The sequence below is a fragment of the Lacerta agilis genome, chromosome 15 (assembly GCF_009819535.1).
Source record: "Lacerta agilis isolate rLacAgi1 chromosome 15, rLacAgi1.pri, whole genome shotgun sequence".
Lineage (NCBI taxonomy): Eukaryota > Metazoa > Chordata > Lepidosauria > Squamata > Lacertidae > Lacerta > Lacerta agilis.
In genome coordinates this window covers 2,837,058-2,860,193 of record NC_046326.1, presented here as the reverse complement: position 1 = coordinate 2,860,193, position 23,136 = coordinate 2,837,058, and the positions used below count along the sequence as shown (strand labels likewise).

General features: G+C 45.1%; 1 protein-coding gene across 1 annotated transcript; it reads left to right on the top strand.

Annotated features, from left to right (window-relative positions):
* Nucleotides 1–767: 767 nt before the first annotated feature.
* STC1 (stanniocalcin 1) lies at nucleotides 768–23,015 on the top strand. The gene is made up of 4 exons (XM_033172329.1): nucleotides 768–1,095; nucleotides 7,613–7,755; nucleotides 12,783–12,994; nucleotides 21,920–23,015. Exons 1-4 carry the CDS (start codon nucleotides 978–980, stop codon nucleotides 22,188–22,190), a joined length of 744 nt encoding a protein of 247 aa, XP_033028220.1. The 5' UTR covers nucleotides 768–977; the 3' UTR covers nucleotides 22,191–23,015.
* The last annotated feature ends 121 nt before the right edge of the window (nucleotides 23,016–23,136 follow it).

The window sequence follows — 23,136 nt, the reverse complement described above, 5'->3', positions numbered from 1 at the left end:
GATACCATGGCTGATGGTATTGAAAGCTGCTGAGATATTGAGGAGAATTAACAGGGACACATTTCCCGTGTCACTCTCCCGACAGAGGTAATCACACAGGGTGCCCAAAGCAGTTTCTGTGCCAACACCAGCCCTTAATGGATCCAGAAAATCAATTTCCTCCAAAAGTGCCTGAATCTGCTCCACAACTACCTTGCCCAAGAAGGGAAGATTGGCAAGTATGGTGAGTGGTGACGGTATTGAACTAGGAGCTGGGAGATGAGGGTTCGGATTCCCACTGGACCACGATGCTCACTGGGTGACCCTGGGCCCCAGCTGCTATCTCTCAGCCTAACCTACCTCACAGGATATTTGTGAGGATAAAATTGAGGTGAGGAGACCCATGTGCACCACCTTCAGCTCCTTGGAGGAAAGGTGAGATAGAAATGGAATCACAAGATAGTTTACTCTTGTTATGAATTTGTTGCCACTCAATTCATAGCATGCAGCTTGAGTTAAATTCTTCCCCGAACCACCCCATCAAATGAAAATTTATGCTCCTTCTTTTCTTTTGGTTAATATTCCTCTTTGACAAGTTCTTTTAATGGGCTGGAAAAAATTCTTCCTATGAAGTTCCAGGCTTCCTGTGCTTGAATGAGCACAGCTCCCCATTGGCTGCCCACCGCATCTCCTGATTGGCTCTTGAACTTGGAGGTAGGGGTGGGGAGGGGGAAGGAACCTCTCAGGGTGGCTATAAAAACTCCAGGTTGGTCACCTGCAGCGAGTAGGAGTCGGAGTCCAAGTGGCGACGGAGAGCAGCGGCTTTTACGGACTCGGGCGCGTCAGTCAATCGGTTGCTCATTTCTCAAGCCCCGTCCGCTGCCGCGCGCTCTGCTGCGTCCGCGCTCCGCGTCTTCGCTCCAGCTCGAGAGGTGGCCACAAAGCGAGAGAAGCCCAGGAGAGCCCGAAGCGCGAACTTAGCGGAAACTTAGCAGAGAATGCTCCGACGGTCCGCGGTGCTGCTGCTGCTGGCGGCCGCTGCTGCTGCGACTTATGAAGTGGAGCAGAACGACTCCTTCAGCCCCAGGAAGGTCAGGCTGGCCGCGCAAAATTCAGGTACCCTCTTTCCTCCGCGCGCCCATCGCTTTTCCAGGCAGGAGCCCGTACAGACAGCTGTTGCGGCTCACTTTGGCAGCAAACGCAGGCGGGAAGTTCTCCTGCGCAAGCTGAAAGAAAGGACGGGAGCTGTGTGCAAGAGGGGAGCTTGCGCAGGAGAACTTTGCGCTGGGTTAATATGCCTCCTGCTGCTTCTCTCCCTCTCTTTCTGCCGCTGTTCCGCGGCCGAATGAATGGGAGGAGAGCGCTCGCTCGTTTCAGGAGCTGGCGTAGTGATCCTAAATGCGGGGTAGTATTCGAGGTGGTTCACACTGCGCCGTCCACTTCGGAGACCTCCAGTCTTCTTGGAGAATTAAACTGAAGCAGAATGGTTCGCCCATCTCCAAGTTAAGCACCATTCCCTAGCGAACACTTCATGCCTCTGATGAATTGCGCCCCGCCCCCCAAGCAGCTTCTGCTAGAATTAAATTGGCTGGTTTTCAAGGTGCCCCAAGACTTTTCGTGATGTTAGCTGCAGCAGATTAACAGAGCTAACATACTACTCTGGAAATAGAAAGATGGTGAGTGGCTGTGTATGCACCATATACTTAAGGCGTTCTCCCTGCCCCCCCCCCGAAAAAAGAATCCTGAGAACCGTAGTTTGTTCAGGGTACTGGGAACTGTAGCTCTATGAGGTTACCCCTCTATGAGGTTACTACAGTTCCTAAGATTCTTTCGGGGTGATATGATTTACATGTGTTTTAAGTGGATGGTGTGTATGGAGCCTTAATAGCTGTACTGGGAACAGAGTACCCCATGTAAGTACCTACATCTGAAAATCTACACCATCCCTTTCTGACTTCTAACTTTTAACCCTCCCTTGCTCTGCAGTCAAATCAGGAATTCTCGTGTTGCATGTTACCAATACACAGTCTTAAAACAAGTTAGTTCCATTTGAGAAATGGGCTGTATATGTTTTGCTGACTTATCCATTGCTGCAAGTAATCCTGAAACTAAACACTTTTGAAAAGGCTAAGCTGTTGGCTGCTGCTTATGCTTCCAGTGCTGGCAGGCATCACATGCACCCATTTAAAACAAAGACATTTATACTCCTCTGATTTGACACTTGCCAAGAGAGGCTGCTATTTCAGACCTGCAAGACTCTGCAGCACATTTCTAGGGTATTTGCTCAATTTCCTTTTGTACTTGGTTGCTATAGAAACAAAGGGTCTCGGTTATTCCACTGTGCCTAAAACAATAAGAGCCCTAATACATATTAAACACGCTAAGTGCCAAGTTATAACCTGAATCTATGGAAGCATATTGTTATAAAATGAGTTGTTTTATTCATTCATTCATTCATTCATTCATTAAATTTCTATGCCACCCTTCATCCAAAGATCACAGGGCAGTTTGCAATATAAAAACACAAAAATACGAAACATATTAACAAATAATAATAACCACCACCCCACACACTGCGTATTTATTTATGAGGATGGTTAGGGATGATTTGCAGAGAGCTTTGTCTTATCAAATAGTTCTCTTTCCTTGCATATAAGTTAGCATTGAAACATGCAGTGTTCTCATTTAAAAGGTACCCACTGCAAGATGCTACACTTGACTAGAAATTAACGAGCTTTTTCAGTAGGTTTCTAGAACTACTGTCTGAAATCCTCTGCTGCCCTGCGAAATAGCATCCCAGTTTTTTAAAAGTCCTGGTTTGCACGTCATTCCTAACATGATCAGGCAAAAAGTAACAGATTTCCCTTTGCATGACTGAGTAGAAATTCAGCTTGGAGAAAAATGTTATACCAATTTACCTGCAGGCAGGGGAGAAATCTGGTGGATTGTCAGCCAGCTTCTGGAAGAAAATTGTCCTGCTGACATATTTAAATAGTTCAATCTTGTGCACAAACTCTGGCGGCTCTTCCTAGGTTCTGTATGCTGCTCTACTCGCCTCCATGAGTTTAACTACTGGGCTATAACTACATTTACTGCATTACTCTACTAATTTTCCATCAAGGAGCTCAAGGGGATTACATGGTTTTCTCCCTGTACATTCCATCTTATCCCCCTCAACAACCCTCTAAGGTAGGTTATGCCCAGAAATGACTAGCCCAAGGTCACTCAGTCAGTTGTATGGCTGAGTAGGGATTTAAAGCTGGGTCACCTCAATCCTAGTCGGACACTTCAACCATTTTGCCACCGTGACTGTCTGCAAAATCTTAACTGGAGCCTTACTTACACTCAACTTAGTGGGATTAGAAAGCCTGTATTAGTGACAGCTTTTCAAACTGGAGTTGAAAGATAAAGAAACATTTGTCCAAAATGCTTACAGTGATAAGGTAAGGTTAGATTCTGGGTTTATGGGCCCCCTTTAAATGAGAATTTAAATAATAATTACTATCAAATGTGGCAAGCCAGCTTGCTGCATCTGGAAGCCCTGTGCTCATCCCATCAAATGGGACCCTCCCTTTCTGCTTCAAAGTCCTTTCCTGATGGCACCATTGGGTCCTTATTTAAGCAGATGGACATGTTCACAGTGCATCCCCTTCAAACACCCAACATGATTTGGAAGCATCAGGTCCTGCTGCTTCAACAACTTCCCTACGTGGCTGATGAAGGTGAGCACCTGTTATGAGCCCATGTGCTGGTCTACTGCTCTTGGCCACCGAGAGATAATCCTAAGGCAATGGTAATTTGCCTCTTTCTATATACTCATCCCATGCTTCTTCCAGCTGTGCGCTGCAATGCTCAGCTGCCAATTCCATGACACCTCCACACAGAAAGCAAACAACGTAATGAGTGTAAAATGCATTATCTATTTTTAAGTGTAAGGGACTGCAGTTTCCTATATTTAAACTGTTTTAGTGTGTCACACCAGAAGCACGGGAAGTTCAGTTTTGGAACAGAAAGGATAGTTGTGCAAATTGACCCCCTTCTGTAGTGATTCTTTAGGCTAGGTTATATGGTTTATACCATAATACAGCTGTTTTAGATGGGAGGTTTGGGGCATCATTAAGGGTGACTGAATTTAAAGCAGGTAGAAATGTCCATTAGGAAGTTCTCCTGAACAAAAATAGACAAATCCTTCCCACCCCACTAAAAGATGAGCACTAAAAGTTCAGAAAACATAACACTACCTGCTCAATTAGCAATTGGAAGCCTGGGTAAGTAAGAATCATTGAATCTTAGGGTTGGAAGGCACTCGAGGGTCATCTAGTCCAACCCCCTGCAATACAGGAAATGTTTCATCCTGGTGCCAAAAAGCAAGCAATGATGGCACCATGTGTCCTTCTCTGGGGAGAGCATTCACATCAAGATAGTCTGGGTCCAACATATGCAAAGTAGCTCCTCTCCCTACATGAACCCCTTGCCCATTAAGGTTGGTGACCAAGGCCCCTTGGAGCATCAGCCAGTTGTTGGCAAGGTGAGGAATGAGGCCACAGTTCCTCCAGAATTACCTTCAAGTGATGCCCAACACTTTGTGTCGGTGCATGCTTTCAGGAGGTGAGTTAAGGCGCCTTCTTTTATTCTGGAATGCTTGTAGTGTTCTGTAAGAGTTGGAATGCCATCAGGTGTGCCTTAGCTTCTGTGATGGCTTTTATTTTATTTTTATATGCACCTCAGAGGTAATCCTGGTTTTTACAAAGGGTGGGGTGGTGATTTATTACTTACACCCCCTGCCCATCCAACCAGGTTGCCCCTGTAGGGATATACAACATATTTGACAGTACTTAACAGCCCCCAAATGGAGGAGAAATTAACTTCTGTTTACATATAAAGGCAAAGCTACCCAGTACTGTACTTACTTTCCGAAACATTATTTAAACTAGAGCACAGCCATCCTTCAGAATTTGCACTTCACCAAATTTTGCAATGCAGTTCTCCCGCATGTGATGTGCATAAGAATGTACCTAATACAGTGTGCATATAAATGTATATATTGGCGGAAATTTCTTTGCAAACTTATTTTATTAAGCAAAATCATGTCTAAAATATGCATAGGGAAACTTGGCACAAGAAATACTAATTTCAAACTGATGTGTAAATGTGGAGAACTTAAAGTTGGAAAAATGAGAAACCAAAATTAGCACAGTCATCCATTGCTACCCAGAAACAAAAGAGGGACAGCACAGCACTGTAGCATGGGTTCAGAAACACTTTTCCAATCAAGCATTCCAGAGAAACATGCCCATTATGTATCCATTGCAGCCACACCTTTAGTCCATAAAATGCTAGGTATTCCTCTGTGCCTCTTGGCATCCTATCCTTGAAAGCTTTACTGGCATGTCACCCAGAATTTTAGCAATAATTCAAAAATGCTTTTTCTACAAATAATCTCTCCCTTGTCTGTATGTTGACTTGGAATGGGAAATTACCATTTTCCTATACATGCAGGAACACACCCATGCTACATAATAGAGTTTAATCATTGGAATGAAATTGGAAGCCAACAGTCCCATACATGTCTACTCAAATGCAAGCCCAATTAAATTAAATGTGACTTATTCCCTGGTAAATGAGCCTAGGATTACAGCCTCAGTGAGCATAATGGTCATGTGTGTCTTTTTAACTGATGAAGCCCATAGTTCATAAATTCAGCCCAAAACTCATTGAGTGGCATTAAGCAAGCCATTATAGAAGAATAAGGAGTAAGGTATGGGATCTGGCAGGCAGGCAAGCAGGATCCTTATCTCCCCACCCCCTTCATGCCAAGCTTCACAGGGAGTGGGGTCACCTATTTGTCAACCACATTATGTCACATTGACCTCTATTTTTGACTGCAGGGGTTGAAATCAAACTGTGCAGGCAAAGGCACAGTGTTATTCAAGCCCTGGTGGTCAGCTGGCAAGCAGTGCTGGCAAACCCCATTTTGGTGCAGTTGAGTTTTTACTCACCCCACATATATGACATCAGATGTAGGGCAGGTAGGTGTGGCTTGGTCAAAGGAGGAGGCCTGGCAAGGCTTATTAGGCCTGTGGGGTGGCATTTCCCCACTCCTGACTTAAGGATTTGTGATGGTTGCATTGGAGTGAGAGCCTGGGTGGGCCAAAGTGTCCTTTCTCAGAATTGTCGTCATACGCAGCCCCTTTTCCTGGCTGCTTCTCGAGGAGAGGTGAGACAGCAACACCCACTCAAGCAGCTCAGCTGGAATGAACTGCCATTTGGCTGCTCATCCACCCCAGGATTGTCTTGCAGTGGCCATGACAACCCAACTTTGCCTTTTTCCTCCTCCCTACCTGTCTGTCTTTTCATTGCAATGGCTGCTGTTAAAATAAAATGTGAAGCTTCTTGGGTGCATTGGCAGTAAGCTGATATATCAAACTAGCAATGTCTGGAATTAGCACTTTGGGAAGGGTGTTTCTGTACATACTAACCATTTTGAATGTGCAGTTGTAATAGCCCCAAAGTCTGACATTCATTGCTTGTTGTAAACTGTGTCGCATTGCAGGACTGTAACTATGTGCTTGTTTCTTCCTGCTTTGTAAAACTGGGTTACATTGCTACAAACAGTAGGGTTATGCTATGGTTCTTGATGCAATAAAAATGTTTTGGTATGTTAATAGTCACTCACACACACACACACACACACACACACAAACTCCTCTCCACCATTCTCACTATGGCGCCAATGTGGAAGGGTGAGATGGGAAGATTCATCTAATGCAGCTTTTTCCAGCTTGGTTGAACTACAAGCAGGCATGGCCAAACTTGCCCCTCCGGATGCTTTGGGACTTCAATTCCCATCATCCCTGACCACTGGTCCTGTTAACTAGGGATGATGGGAGTTGTAGTCCCAAAACATCTGGAGGGCCAAGTTTGTCCATGCCTGAACTACAGTTTCCATCATCACTGACCACTGGGTGGGCTGACTGGGGCTTGTAGTCCAAAACAGCTGGAGGGCACCAGTTTGGGAGCGACAAATCAAATGTTTATAAAGTGGCATCATAATTGGGGTAAAGGTTTCTCAGCTTGGTTTGTAAAATGAAAGCACCACAAACTTTCATTTTCTTGGCAGTCATGCTTTCCAACTTAGAGTCCCTAAAACCAGTGATGCTATGAGGGCTGGACTTCAGGGCAGAAATCCACCTCACTGAAATGAACAGGAGAACCCCCAAATGCAGCACGTCTGGCTTACTGTGTTTGTGATGAGTAGGCAACAGTGTCTTCAGAAACTTAGCTTAGTGCCTGCCACTTGTGTTTCAACTGTCCAATTATGCACTAAGACTTTCTGGGATGGTGTCTTCCTGGTGTATTTCACACACAAAAAAGGCTTGATGCAGAAAATGTACTCTCCAAGGTGCTGGAAGCTGACTCTTGCAGTAGAAATGCATTTGAGGTGTGGTGGCTTAGCTGTGGATGCTTGTTAAAGGTGATGTGTAGAATGTGCACACTCCAAGAGGAAAGCAATGACTTAACAATTGCTGGCAAATGCCTTCAATTGAGTTGAAAGCTGCTATGGAAACATGAGGCATGGCAGAAGTCTGTATTAAGATGGACTCTCCTTCTCTCTACCCCTTCTCTTTTGCAGCGGATGTGGTGCGGTGTTTAAATAGTGCCCTCCAGGTAGGGTGTGGTGCTTTTGCCTGCCTGGAAAATTCCACATGTGACACAGGCGGCATGTATGACATCTGCAAATCCTTTCTCTACAGTGCAGCTAAATTTGACACACAGGTACAGTATCAACCTAACCCCTTTTCCCTTGCAGCTTCCTTGCTGATGGGCAGGGGAAGAAGGGCCAGGGCTCCGTGGTGGTACAATGCCTTCCATGCAAAAGGCATCTCCACTTAGAGATAGGAAAGTCTCCTGTCTGAATCCCTTGAGAGTCTCTGCTAGTCAGTGCAGATCAGTGGGTGGAGAACAGCTGGTCCTCTAGATGTTGTTGGACTCCAGCTCCTATCAGCCCCATCCAATATAGTCAATGTTCAGGGATGGTGGGAGTTGTAGTCCAGCAACATCTGAAAGGCCACTGGTTCCCCTTGGTGTAGGTACTATTGAGCTATATGGGCCAGGAGTCTGAGTAGGAGGCAGCTTTCTTTGACTCATATGCCCAGGGGCGAGATGCTGCTGCAGCCAATACTATTGTATTGTAGATAAGTTCTCAGAATTCACCTGTCTTCATATAGTGAAGCTGATGCAGAGTGGACTTGGCTTGGCTGAGACAGCCTTACAGGCCAAACAGGGAAGCCTCAGTGGCCTAAATCAGCTTTTGGGCTGGCACTTCCCAACCCCTGTCTTACAACAACTGCAGATATCAAATGCAATCTTAAAAAGAAGCATTCTCTTATTCCACAGAAGGAAATGCTTCTTCTAAGATGCTGGTTGCTGTATGCATGTGTGTATCCTCTCAAAATGAAGTGTCTTGTTTTCTTTAAGACAGGGATAGCGGAACCTTTGGCCCTCTAGATGATGTTGGCGTCTACTTTCCTTGGCCCCAGCCAACATGGCCCACGACTGGGGATACATACTGTATATAATTTTATTTGTATATGGCCCATTTTGTTCTTAAGCCTGGTGCAGTCCCAGCTATTTGAGCAAATAAGGGTCGTAGCTCACTGGCAGATAGCTTCCCCAAAGTCCAAGGTTCAGTCCCTGTTATCTCCAGGTAGACCTGGGGAAGACTCCAGCCTGAAGTTCTGGGAAGCCAGTGCTGGTCAGTTATCAATGATACTGAGCTGCAACAAAGCTGCTGGTTGCATGAAGAGCTTCTGAATTGCCCCTTGTCCCTTAAGCACCTATATTTTAAGTAGCTGCGGATATGTCAGGTGCTTCATTTGCTGCAAATATGTGATATCTTGTACCCAGAGACAGTTTATTCAGTTGTTGTTGTTTTTTTAAAAAAATATTAACACAGTGGATACATTCAAGTGATGGGTTGGGACTAGGGGTCTGTTCTATGACAGTACATTTTCCGCTCACTGTGTGTGAAGGCTTGGCAGAGGATGTCTTGTGGGGTGGAGAATCAAGCTTCCCTTTCCAGAGGAAACAAATGTTCTTTTCACACAGCCACTCCTACCGTGGGAGCTGGCAGGGAGATGTGCAGTGCCAGATCAGCCTGACATGACTTGCACTTCTGTTTCCTAGGGGGCTAGGAATTAGAAACTTGGCACCTAACCCACCAAGTGTAAGCCCTGGCCATTCCTACCATTGGACAAGGTGGAGTGGCTTTCCTTAGGCAGGAGATTTTAAGATACCACTAAATAAGAACAGCAAACTGGCAAATTTTAAAGTTCATTATTATAGGGTATGGGTGTGTTTGTTTGTTTTCTAACAGAGGATTTTTTGCTTTAAGCATCACTGAGTAGCAGAGTATCTAAAGTAGGGACTAGGGCAGGAAACTATGGCCCACCAGATATTGCTGGATTTCATTGCCCCCCCCCCAAAAAAAGTCAGCTTGGCCAGTGGTCAGGGCTGATGGGAGCTGTAGTCAAGCAATGCTTAGAGAGCTGCAGGCTTTCTTGCCATCCCAGTCAGATGGGATTTCATATGCAAAGCATCTATATCTGTGGGGTAGAAGATTACTGACGGGGGATGCTTTTGGAACTCGCATAACCCCTGTTCTGAAACAGCTATTTTGGCTGCCAGTTCCTTTCCAGGCCCAATTTGAGGTGTTTAAAGTCTTAAAAGGTCCCAACTTTCGGAGAGACTGTCTCATTCCTTTCAGATGATAAGATCAGCTGAAGAGAGGGGCCCTCTTGGTAACTCCTCCGTCCTCAGACATTCACAGGGGGGTGAAGTCCAGCAGAGGGCCTTCTCTGTGGCAGCCCCTAAGTTGTGGAACTCCCTCCCCACAGAGATGGGTGTGGCACCATCATTATACAGCTTTCATTGTATGCTTATGGCACCTCGCTTTACCCTGACCTTGGACACCTGCTGGTGTGTGTTCTCAGCATACACCCTATTCCTATGACCAATTTAACTGCTTTTAACATTTACTTTTAAATTGTAGTAACCTACCCTGGAACTTGCTGATAAATGGCAGGTAAAAAAATAATAAGAAAAGATCAAAATGTAGGAAGCCACTTACACTAATTTTGCTTCAATGTTCTCTCCTCAACAATTTGTGCTATGTGGCTGCACTACATGGTGTGGTCTTTTCGTTTTACAGGCAATCCCCAATTTGTGTGGGGGTTGCAATTCTGGGCCCCCACGTGGGACAGCGGAGTATGTGTAAGCCTGCTCCACCCTGTTATGCCTCGTTACGTCCCCACCCTACTGCGCCCCCTTTTCCAGCTGCTTCTGGGTTGTGGCAAAGTCTGTGTGAGCCACTGTGCATGCATGGAACAAGTGTAAAGTAGTTGTTGCATGTATTTTATTTTATTTTATTATCTACAGAGATGAAAGAACTAGACTTACTGTCCTTTGGTTGCTCCCTGAGCAGGAAGAGCTTTGAGGGTGGTATCTAGCCTTCTAGGTGATGGATGCACAACCTTATATAACTGAATCAGTTGACACATTTGTATCCCAGATTATGAAAGAGAAAGCTTGCAAGCAACTTCTACAGAACTGTTGAAGGGAAGCTTTTATTTTGTCCTGATTTTGGTTAAGTTAAATATGTATTGTCAGCTGGCTTCCTTGGATTTTTTTTTTAAGAGTTTAAAAAAAAAGTGGAGAATCTGCGGTCGAGTATATCTCAAACTCTATATTTTAACTGGAAAAGTTGGGGGACGTCTTATACGCCCAGTTGCCTTATACGCCGGAAAATAAGGTAGATATTTGGTGCCCAGGCCATGCAGGATCAGGTGCAATGTTCCACCCAGTAATCACACTAGTAATGTGTGGAAGTGGGCTGGCATGACTATTAAACAAAAACATTAAGGTTGGTTCCATGATGTGCGCCTTTGTCATGCTGGCCACATGACCCGGAAGCTGTACGTCGGCTCCCTCGGCCAGTAACGCAAGATGAGCGCCGCAACCCCAGAGTCGGACATGACTGGACCTAATGGTCAGGGGTCCCTTTACCTTTTACTGTCACAAGATCTCTAGGTGTGGAGCAAACCAAATTAATTGGTTTATTCTCAGCCTGGATTATCAATCAACCTCTCCCTGTCTGGAAATCTGTTGTGAAATTTAACTCTGTCTCCAACCAGAAAATGGCTCAGGGCTCCTTTACTCTTCTGCTTGTCCCTAAAAAGCACACGTCTGTGAGTTTTTCCACTTGTCCCAGGCTTTCTAGGCACAGGTCTGAGTGGTTTTGCCTTTCCCTTGCTGCTTTCTCCCAGGAAACCTGTGATTTAGTGCTAAATCATAACAAACAGCAACATCTTCCAAGACAATAATGTCCACTTACACCACAAAGAACTCACGACACACCTACTCTCAGCAGCCAGAAACATCATAACCAGACACTGGAGAGACCTGTCAGGAGTGAGCATGGACCAATGGTACCAAGTAGTAGGGGAAACAGCCCTACTAGAAAAACTAACCAGTAAGCTGAAACTGACACGGGGACAAATAGAAGAAGACACCTTCACCCCAGTATGGTTCCCCTTCATCACACACACAGCCCAACAAGACAATGACAAAAATCTACTGACAGCATACAAATCTATATGGCTAACCAGATCAAAAACACTCACCCACCCCACTCACATAGGAAACCAAAGACCACCACAGCCAACCACAAATGAACAATCACACCCTACGCCGATCGCGACCTCTCTCACTGCCAAAGAAGCACAAGCGAACAACAGAGAACCTACACAAACAATGCTGACACCAAACTCTACATATATTAAGGAAAATAGAAACATCGTCCCCCCACCCCCACCCCACCCACCTCTTTCCCCCCTTTCCTCCTAATGTCTCAACAAACGAAATTGACTTGTAAAAATCTTACATGGAAAAAATACGAGAGAGACATTGCACTACCTTTGTAAATCAAGAAAATCTTTAATAAAAAAATACTTTAAAAAAAACAGCAACCCACAAACAGCAACCCCTGTTTGTTCCGATTCCATGCTAAACTGCAGGCTTTCCCAGAGGAAAATGGAAGTGTACATGAGCCCTCAGTGTTGCCAAGTAAGCTTTGTATGTACTGATGCTTTAGTTGCAGTTACCATTATACATGCTAAGGGTGATTTTGGTTTTCTGAATTCTCCTTAAGTAGCCAAAACAGCACCATCCATGAACAGCAGGCTTAGTGAAAAACTCAAGTTGGCAAAAGTACATTAAAAAAAATATTTATATAGGGTGAACCAAAAAGGAGGGGAGGGCTAGTGAATATGGGAGGAGAAAAGGAGGGGAATGGAGCATCTTGGGAGAAGGCATTGCTGGGTGTCGAGAATGCTGAAATGGAGTCATCCCCATTCAGTCTAGTTTGCATTTAAAGGCATATTTACCTAACTTGCACTTCCCAAAATAAAATGCAAACAGAAACTCTGCTATAATTTTAAAATTACCACTTCTCTGAATTTTGCAATGCAAGGGCATATATTTGTAAAAACATACGTATGTATGTATAGGGAGAAATTAGCACTAACATGCTTCTAAATTTTTATGAGAACTTTAAAAAACCCCTCTTGAACTGGAAATGTGGAGACCTGGAAAAATGAGAAACTAAAATCAACATTCGCCCATTGCTAACTGAGGTTCCCACTTGAGGATCATTAATTACATGTGGCAAAAGCATTGTATACAGTAAAGATTCATACTCCTGTTCTTTTAACCTGGTCACTTACACCCTAACAATCAATTGGCAGGGGAAAGCCTTTGTGAAGGAGAGCTTGAAGTGCATTGCAAATGGCATTACGTCTAAAGTGTTCCTTGCCATTCGGAGGTGCTCCACATTCCAGCGAATGATTTCTGAGGTGCAGGAGGAATGTTACAGCAAGCTGGACATCTGCGGCATTTCAAAAAAGAACCCAGAAGCGATCACAGAAGTCGTCCAGCTTCCAAACCACTTCTCAAACAGGTAGGCTTGTTTGTGTGCTATAAAAGACATGAGTACACTTGTTGGAAAAGCATGTTCAAGTCATGGCCAGGGATGAGGGTTAACATGGCTGGGCACCTGCCACATGCCAGGGGTTCCACTGGCAAGAGTGGACTTGCTTTAGTGGGTAGGCTCACTAGTCAGTGCATTGCTCATAGACCCTCCAAAAACTGGCGCTCACCCTGGTTCAAGTTGGGTTGATTGTGATGGTGAAGTTTGGTGTGGAAAGAGGACCAGGTCCACCACTGGAGCTCCTGGAGGGAAAGGCAAGATGCAAATGTAGTAATAAGCTAGAGCTGTTCCACAATAAGTTGAAGGATGTTCAGTGGTAGAGCATCTGCTTTGTATGCAAAGGCCCCAGGCATATCCAGGTAGGGCGAAGAAAAGTGCCTGTTCAGCAATGCTGTCAAGTCAGGGTGAATGGCAGCGAGTTTTATGGACCAGTGTGGCTGTCATTCTGAAATGAAATGGCTGCAGCTCTTCAATGCTATCTTGCTGACTTGGTGTAAGGCAAGTTCCTGTGAACTCGTGGTCTTTATGCGATTGTCTTAATCCTGCTAAAATTATGAGAATGCAGATAAGGAGGCAACAATTTCTGCAATAGGAGGAAGTAAGAAGCCGCAGGTGGGACCCAGGTGGCGCTGTGGGTTAAACCACAGAGCCTAGGGCTTGCTGATCAGAAGGTCGGCGGTTTGAATCCCTGCGACGGGGTGAGCGCCCGTTATTCGGTCCCTGCTCCTGCCCACCTAGCAGTTTGAAAGCACGTCAAAGTGCAAGTAGATAGGGACCTCTCCAGCGGGAAGGTAAACGGCGTTTCCGTGCGCTGCTCTGGTTCGCCAGAAGTGGCTTTGTCATGCTGACCACATGACTGTGGACAAATGCCGGCTCCCTCAGCCTATAGAGCGAGATGAGCGCCGCAACCCCAGAGACGGACACGACTGGACCTGATGGTCAGGGGTCCCTTTACCTTTAAGAAGCCGCAGGGCCTCTTCCAACCTGCATAGCTCAAGTGACTGAAGGGGGGGGGAGTCCTTCGTGCTGCTGGAAACAAAGCCAACAGAATTTCCCAGCTAGTAGATTGACACAAGTTTTCCCGAAGCAATCCTGCTTTCTCAGCTGTCTCCAACAGAAGCTAAGCATGAACTAGATGGCACTGCAGTCAAACAGGAGGTCATTAAAAGGTCAGGGCACCTTTTCCATGGTTAGTCTTGAATGGTATCTGAAATGGGAGAGAAAAGATTGACACGTGGGCATGTGTACTAGGCTAAAACGTTTTTAAAAGACTCCTATTTCACAATTTGATCTCAAGCAAGGCCTTCTTTGCTGAAACATTGCCTTGTATGATTTCAGGCTTGGCTGCTCTACTGTACTGTCTGCTTCAGGAAGGGGGAAGATTTGTTCCCTCCACAAATTATTTGTTTTAAAGACTTACAGCCCTTCTTTTTATCACTGCCGATACCATGGTGGGGTGCAACATAAAACTGCCATTAGCAAAGCTTAAACGGCTGCAGGGGCCTCTAAACATGAGAGAGAATATTGAAACAGTCACTCATTTAGAAGCCTGAAAGTCCTAGGGCAGGAGTGGGGAACCATTGGCCCTTCACATGAAGGGCCTTGGCTGTTGAATGTACTGGTTGGGGTTGATGGGTGTTGGAGTCCAATAGCACCTGGAGAGCCCAAAGTTGCTCACCTCCATTCTAGGTACACAGGTACATGTTTACTTAATGCTGAAATGACGTCAGTTCCTAACACCTGTACGGGGGCGGAAAGGATTCTCAGGCAAATGGCTTATTTCCTTGCGAGGCTGCAGGCAAAAGCAGGTGGATCAAGTAATATTCATTCTTGTACCCTTGTACAGCAGGCTAGTTTCTGCACACAGAAGTCACACACCCATCTGTATCCTCCCTCCAGACAAAGCCTTATCAGAGTCCAGGAGCACAATCCAGTCAGACAAACACTCAAGAAGGGTGTCAGGCAGGTCAAGTGCGGGTTGTGACCTGGGGATAAGGGGCACGGCCTGGGATGAATTCCAATGGCCAGTAGAGAGGTCCAGAAGGTTACATTCCCCCCCAGGCCTGAGGTAGCCCACCCCCTGCTGTAAGGCAAGAGAGGGTAGTGTATGACCTTCTAGAGGTTCCTAGTCTACAACTCCAATCTTCCCTGACCATTGGCTGTGCTGGCTAGGGCTGATGGAGTTGGAATCAGAGTCCAACAACCATGAAGAAGATTCTGTCCCATGTCATCATCAACCAAACCTGCTGGTAAGAAAGCACAGACAATTGGTTATAGAGGGGGCACTTCTTCAGGTATTCAGGTCCTAAACTATTTGGGGCTTTAAAAGTAAGCAGCAACACCTTAAATTGAGCTTAGAAGTGGATGGGGAGCCAGGGCAGTTGTTTAAGGAATCAATGTGATATGATCTCTCCTGGTGGTACCTGTCAAACCTCTGTCACGTGCATTATTCACTCAGTGCATGGCAGTCATTCGAACAATAGCTGATCACAGCATGGGCCACTGCAGCCCTGCCAAGAATACTTGTAGCTGGTGAACCAGTTGAAGCTTGGAAAGGACTCTCCTTGCCACTGAAGCCATCTGGTCCTCAAGCACCCTCAAACTATGTACCTGTTCCTTCAAGGGAAGCACAGCCCTATATTCCCATATACAGGAATTGGTTTATTGGCCTCATCCAGCCCATTAGCAAATCAAGGCGCCAATTCAGCACCTTCACTGCCTCACATGACTCAGATGACAATGTGAGCCAGATATCGTTGGGCTGCTACTCCTGTAATTTCTGGCCTTTGACCATACTTCCTGTTGGGAGTTTGAGTCCAACCACTCCAGAGGACCACAGGCTCACTCTCTGGCCTCCTCCAACTGGCAGCAGTTCTTTGGGGATCTGGGCAGCAGGATCTGCTACTACTACTCAACCAGTAGTGCTGTTAAGTAATATAAGACTCCAGGCTTAATGGTCTGTTGGAGAGAGCTTTAGATGGTGTTGTGTATTGTGGAAATGTTTATAGTTTTAACTTGTTACTGATGAACCTCCCAGAGAACTTGTGTTAAGTCAGCGGGTGGTATGGAAGTGTTATAAGTAAATGAAGTAAACCTCTGTTTTTCACCTGCCTCCCCAAATGTGATAAGGGCAAATATTTGGGGTAGGGGATGTCCTATTCTTCCACCTCAAGCTCCTGCCCTCAAAGCACTGCTGTTTTTAGCTTTGTTGTCTTAGAACTTTTTGGGGTGGGGTTGAACCTGCAAGGGAGGTGCTCTGCTGCTGAGCTATGCACACCCTCCGTTTGGGGCACATGCATAAGGTGAGCTGATAAGGTGTGCCAATAAGTAAATTGTATTGGCATAGCTAGAGGTGTAGATTATCAGTGAGAAGATTGAGTGGGCTGTTCTCTCCTTTTAAAAAACCATCTCAATCCTGCACCGAGGAAAACAAATTCTTAAATTCTGGGATTCATAGAAGTGGCAGAACTGGTTACATTTGAACAAACCAATTCACTCTGGCTTAGCTAGCCATGAAAGAAGGCAGGCCAAGACCTTCAGGGTTCAAAGGTTCTATGTTGTGTTGACCATGTGAACTTTTTCTGAGCCATTCTCCTGGTTTTGGCAAGTTCACCATGCATTCTCTACAGAGTTCTTAGCTGTTCATAGGTCTGGGATTATAATCATTTTCTAAAAATCGAAATCCTAAGGGTGAAACAGGCTATCATATTCAGGGAATGCAAGCTATGTTTGCAAAGCAATCAGGAATGCCCACTAAGGCTAGGGAGACCTCTGTTTAATGGCTAGATTCACTCTGTCTCATTGCCCATCGCTAGGTAGTCTGCAGCTTGTTTTCAGAGCTGCACTGCAAATTGACCCTCAGCCCCAGGCTGCAAGGTCATGGATGGTAGGACAACTTCATCAACACCATCTGGAGGGCCACAGGTTCCCCACTCCTGTCTTATATATGCAGGTATTATATATAGTTATTGCAAAGCTATTACATTATATGGGTAGTGGTTGCAAAGTACAGTTTTAGGGGTGGCTTTGAATCATAGAATCCTAGAGTTGGAAGAGACCGCAAGGGCCATCCAGTCCAACCCCCTGCCAAGCAGGAAACACCATCAAAGCATTCCTGACAGATGGCTGTCAAGCCTCTGCTTAAAGACCTCCAAAGAAGGAGACTCCACCACACTCCTTGGCAGCAAATTCCACTGTCGAACAGCTCTTACTGTCAGGAAGAGCTTTGTCTTATGGCTTGCTTCAAGCAAACGAATCATTCTGTCATTATCTTGATAATCAGCTGGAATAGCTCTTGCTCTGTCCAATTTATCTATTGCTCAAGAGCATTTGGGTGTTGGAATTCAGGGTCCTGTCTCCCAACCCATCACCTGTTCTCTAGATCATCTAAGAATTTCCCCCCAGAAGTTGCAAATAGCTTTCTCACTGTGGATCTTCATTTTGCCGTGGCTCTTGCTGTCTCATATTAATTATATTCACAATTTAGGCTTTCTATTCTTTATATTGTAAACTGCCCTGTGATCTTCAACTGAAGGGCAATATATAAATTTAACAACAACAATAATACTGTTATTATTTATACCCCACCCATCTGACTGGGTTGCCCCATCCACTCTGGGTGGCTTCCAACAAATTTAAGCACAGTAAGACACCAAACATTAAAAACTTCCCTATACAAGGCTGCCTTCAGATGTCTTCTAAGTATCAGTATCAAACTGTATTTCAGTCACAGACAAGCATAAGATAAAACATGTGGATAAACTGAACACATAGGACTTAAACAGGTAAGGGATAAAAAACTAGTAGTTAAAAGATGATTATATCATACATAACTTAAAAAGATAAAAACAAGGACAAAGGGTTAAAAGTGACTATAAGGGAGGGAGCATGAAGGAGCACAGGTCTTGCATTTTGAGCCTTGTTTGTGGCGCAAACCATCCTTTGACAAATATCCATGGCAGCACAAAATCTAGCAACTGAGTATGTGACATCTGTGTTTTCATCTTGAAGTAGCAGAGTGGTATAGAGTTGTTTTGTGCAACCTGGAAATTTATGTAGCATAGGCAAGATGAATCTAGATCTTTCCCATCATATGCCACCCGATCCTTTCATGTGCTAAACACCCTGGGCCTTTCATGTGCTAAACAAGTGCTCCACCACTGGATGGGAGTGAGGGATGCTGCAGTCCACCAACATATGGAGGGCTGCAGGTTCCCCATCTCTGCTTTAAGGCTTTGTTGGAGTCACAGGTGGTTTGCTTTGTCAGGCTATTGAAAGTGAATCCAGGAGAAACTGTTTTCAGTTTGGAAGTTGAATCCTTTTGTCTGTCAAGCCATCAGGTTTTAGAATAGGGTCCTTTGCCAGCAAAGTATGTAGAAAATTGCCAAAGTCTTACTAGGGGAAGAATCCCTCTCTTCAGTAATGGCATCTGGGAAATGAGCCTGAAACTCCATGCAAGAAATTCACCAAACACACTGCTGGACCCTTGAATAAAGAAACCATAGATTCCAGTAATTTGGATTCACTCCCAGAACCTTTATTTATTTATTTATTTATTTATTTATTTATTTAACTATTTCCTGCCTTATAAGATGCCCAAATGCCAGGACCGGCTTAGGAGATTTTTCTCCAGGGGTGGAGAACACAAGACTTTCCAGATAATGCTGGAATTCCCATCATCCCTGACCATTGGAACAAGAAGGGACAGAGCCTCCAAGCTGTTGTCAACTAATGAAAGTCTCACCTTGGTGTGCACTCCTATTTCAAAGTCCATGTTTATGCTGGAGCTGCCTGTCCAAAAAGTGATAGCAAACCCCCCCCCCAAAAAAAAAACGCCCACATGCTGAATTCTTGATAGATCTTCTCACTCTCTGAGAGGATCATTGGAGTAGCAAGACTAAATGCATAGGACTACTCTGTCATTTGTGGGGGTAACAGACCAAAGGAAAGCACAAAAGAATCATTGGGCGCAGATAACTATTAGCATTTCTGTGGTGTTTTCAGGTGCTCTAAGTGCTTATCACGCCTTGATGGAAGGGGCAGAGGAGAAATTCAGTCCAGTACATGTTTAAAGGTGAATCTTTAAATGTGTACAGCTATCCTTAAGTACGGGGACATTAGTCAAAACTACATATAAAAATGTGATTTAGGAGAAATTAACATTAAAACGCTGGTAAATTTTCATGAGGACTTTGTAATTAAAAAAAAACTGATGTGAAAATGTGGAGAAGTGAACTTAAGACTAGAGAATTGAGAAAAACCAAAATTGACAAATTCACCCATCCCTTGTAACTACTGAGCAGGGTGTTAAACTCAAGGTCCTCTTAAGCCACTGCACTGCATCAGTCTCTTATTGACTACGATTGAGTAAAATCTGGACTTCTGTCATCTGTTTCAGCTTCCAGCAGCCACTCCTCAGCTCAAAAATGCAGCAACAGCATTCTTGAATTGACCAGTTGCATGAACTCTCAAGTGTTCTTTTGCGTTTATTTCCTGTGTATGTAACTGAATGAAAAAGTCACATTGACCAGAGCATTAATTTCATTTAAAAGTTACTTTCTTTCTTTTTAGTTAATTCAGAATTGATTCATTCCATGCTTAAAGAGGTTCTTAGTATCGTGTGTGAAAACCTTCTTTCTCTAAATGAAAGATGTCTTGCATTTCTGGAGCAGTTATTGTAGGGCAGGACAGAATAGTTCAGATTCTTAAAACTCCACTGTCTGGCTCTTTGGAAGCAGACTCCGCAAGTTCTATGAAGCAGTTCTCCCCATCCCCCAGTGGCTGGAGTCTGCAGAGGTTGATCTGGTGGGAGGAAAGATGATGACCAAGATTAGCTTCACCAATGTGGTTCTGTCGTTCAGATGCATGGGACTGCCCCTTGGGAAACTGGCCCCTGTGTATTGCAGCCATGGACCAAACTGGATGTTGCCCTATTCATGCAACTAGCAACTGCAATAATAGCAAACCTCCGCAAACCAACTTACAAAAATGATACCAACATTAAAGCCAAATATAATCATGGAGCCTCCCTCCTCCCACCCAGAGTGCAAGTAGCAGGCATCTGGGGGCCAAATCTGAATCAGGACTTCACAGGGGACAAAGGATCAAAGCTGCTCTTTGTAGCAGAGACTGCTCCATTAAGGTCTATGGAACACTGCCCCACCTGTTGGAGATTCATTCCCCATGTCTGCAGTCATGGGATTGTTATCTATCACATGACGGTATGTGTCTTCATTCCACAGAATGGGAAGTGATGGAGACCTTTGCATTGAGAAGCTAGTGTCATGTAGTAGCTGAGAGCCTGACATTGTGAACTCCGTTGCTAATTGCAGCACAAAGAAGGGGGGTTTCCATTAGGGTTGTGGCTGGGGTGCAAATGGTTAAACCTCCCCCTTCTGCGTATTATGCTTGAAATAAAAATTGCCTTCCATCTAGAATTCATTTTTTAAAAATCCTCTCACATGGCTACAAGCCACACAATTATAGTGATGTGATGGCTCAGCCACACTTTTCCATGGACCCAAGCAGTTTTCCGCGTGTCTTGTGCTTCTTAGGTATGGGTCTGAGCAGTTTTGTGTTTGCCTTGCATCTTTTCCCTGGAAAACAAACACTCTTTACCACTGAATCGGAAGAAACATCAAACCCCCAGAAAACCTGATCACCATTTGGTCCAATTGAGCTGTAAACCATCGGTTTTCCTGGAAGGAAGTGGCAGGAGAAGTGGAAGTGTGGGAGAGTCCTTAGTTAGGCCCCGGTCAGTGCTATTTTTCTAGAACAAGAGGTGCTGGTGCTAATCCTGAGCGCCTCCTCTCTTCTCTTATTATGGCAATGGTGCACACCTGAGAGGTGTTGGAACTGAGTTCCAGCTGGAAAAAACGCTCTGGCTCTGATACTGAAGTTTGTGGCAGGGTGCTTGTCAACGTTTTATTGGAGGTCCTGTGTGAGTGGCTAGAGGTGGTTGGAGGATGGATGGTGGCTAACAGATTGAGGTTGAATCCTGACAAGACCGAAGTACTGTTTTGGGGGGACACAGGGATCAGGCAGGTGTGGGGGACACGCTGGTCCTGAATGGGGCAACTATACCCCTGAAGGACCAGGTACACAGCCTGGGAGTCATTTTGGACTTCCAGTTGTCCATGGAGGCGCTGGTCAATTCTGTGCCCAGGGCAGCTATCTACCAGCTCCATCTGGTACGCCGGCTGAGACCCTACCTACCTGCAGACTGTCTCACTAGAGTGGTGCATGCTCTGGTTGTCTCCTGCTTGGACTACTACAATGTGCTCTGTTTTGGGCTACCTTTGAAGGTGACCCAGAAACTAATCCAGAATGCGGCAGCTAGACTGGTGACTGGGAGCGGCTGCCGAGACCACATAACACCGGTCTTGAAAGACCTATATTGGCTCCCAGTACGTTTCCAAGCACAATTCAAAGTGTTGGTGCTGACCTTTAAAGCCCCAAATGGCCTCAGCCCAGTATACCTGAAGGAGCATATCCAGTCCACCCCTATGGTTCAGCCCGGACACTGAGGTCCAATGCTGACTGCCTTCTGGCAGTTCTCTCACTGCAAGAAGCAAAGTTACAGGGAACCAGGCAAAAGGCCTTCTTGGTAGTGGCTCCTGCCCTGTGGAACGCCCTCCCATCAGATGTCAAGGAAATACACAACTATCTGACTTTAGAAGACATCTGAAGGCAGCCCTGTTTAGGGAAGTTTTTTAATGACTGATGTTTTAATGTATTTTTAATCTCCTGTTGGAAGCCACCCAGAGTGGCTGGGGAAACCCAGCCAGATGAGCGGGGTATAAGTAATTTGATGATGATGATGATGATGATGAAATAATGCATATGAAGTTCTTTGGTGTGGAAATATGAACAACTAACTTTCTGATCTTAACACAGGTATTACAACAAGCTCGTGAGAAGCTTATTGGAATGCGATGAAGAGACGGTGGCAACCATAAAGGACAGTTTGATGGCAAAAATCGGTCCGAACATGGCCAGCCTTTTCCACCTCCTGCAGACAGATCATTGTGCCCAAATCCATCCGAGAGCAGACTTCAATCGGAGACGTATCACTGAGCCTCAGAAGCTAAAAATCTATTTCCGGAATCTGCGGGGGGAGGGGCCTGTTCAGTCCCACATGAAACGTTCTTCCTCAGAGAGTGTGTAATGTTCCTTGAGAGAGTGGAAGTGTAGGGCAGCCTTCACCAACCCGGTTTCCCCCCAGATGCTTTGGACCTGAGCTCTTGGGTATTGTAGTTCAAAGCAGCTGGAGAGCAGTAATTTGGTGAAGGCTAGTGTAGGGAACCCAAGCTCTACCAAAGTAGGAAATTTACTTCTTCTTTTCCTTTAGCATTAATAAACATCAGAAATTTACTGTAATTGATTTTAAGGAACACTGAGCTAATCTACACATTCAAAACAAATAATGGCATGTGGTATAGTCCTCCTAGGACCGAGCTGCTTCATTGTGCAGATAGGAGAGTTGCAAATTTATAGCACAATTGCTTGTATCCACCAAAGTTCTCCTCAGTGTAGCCCCACTGAAATTAAGGTGTCCATTGATTTCAATGTGTCTGCTCTGGGTAGGACCAGCATAGGCTACAGCCCATAGATGTAACACACTTAAAAACCAACAACTAGAAAGCTGTTCTAGGACCATCTCCACTGACCCCTGGGCTTTTCATTGACAAGGGGTTTGTGAATGTTCCCTGCTCACCTCTGCCAAGAAATTCAATCCCCTTATCTGCATCTTGAAGTGGTATAGTCCCGGGAAATTTATCCTATGTTTGAAATGAATGTATAGACCAGCCCCTGGAAAACAGGTGGGTTTTTGGGTGAGGGGAAGGGTATGGTGAGAATTTATTTTCTTTCGCTGTCTTCAGACAAGTTGTATGGACCTGGGATTTCTGGTTGGGGAGGGGATCCCTTAATTTCTGAAATGGAAATACCCTCTTTTCTTTCCACTCACCTTCCCATAAAGAAATCCAATGAATGTTAACAGCACTTCTTCAGCAAACACCAAACTATCACGGTACTGTAGCTCAAACACCATTGCAGTTTGTGGAGGGAGGGAGTGAAGTCAACTGTTGAAGGCTGAATTCTGCTGAACTAAG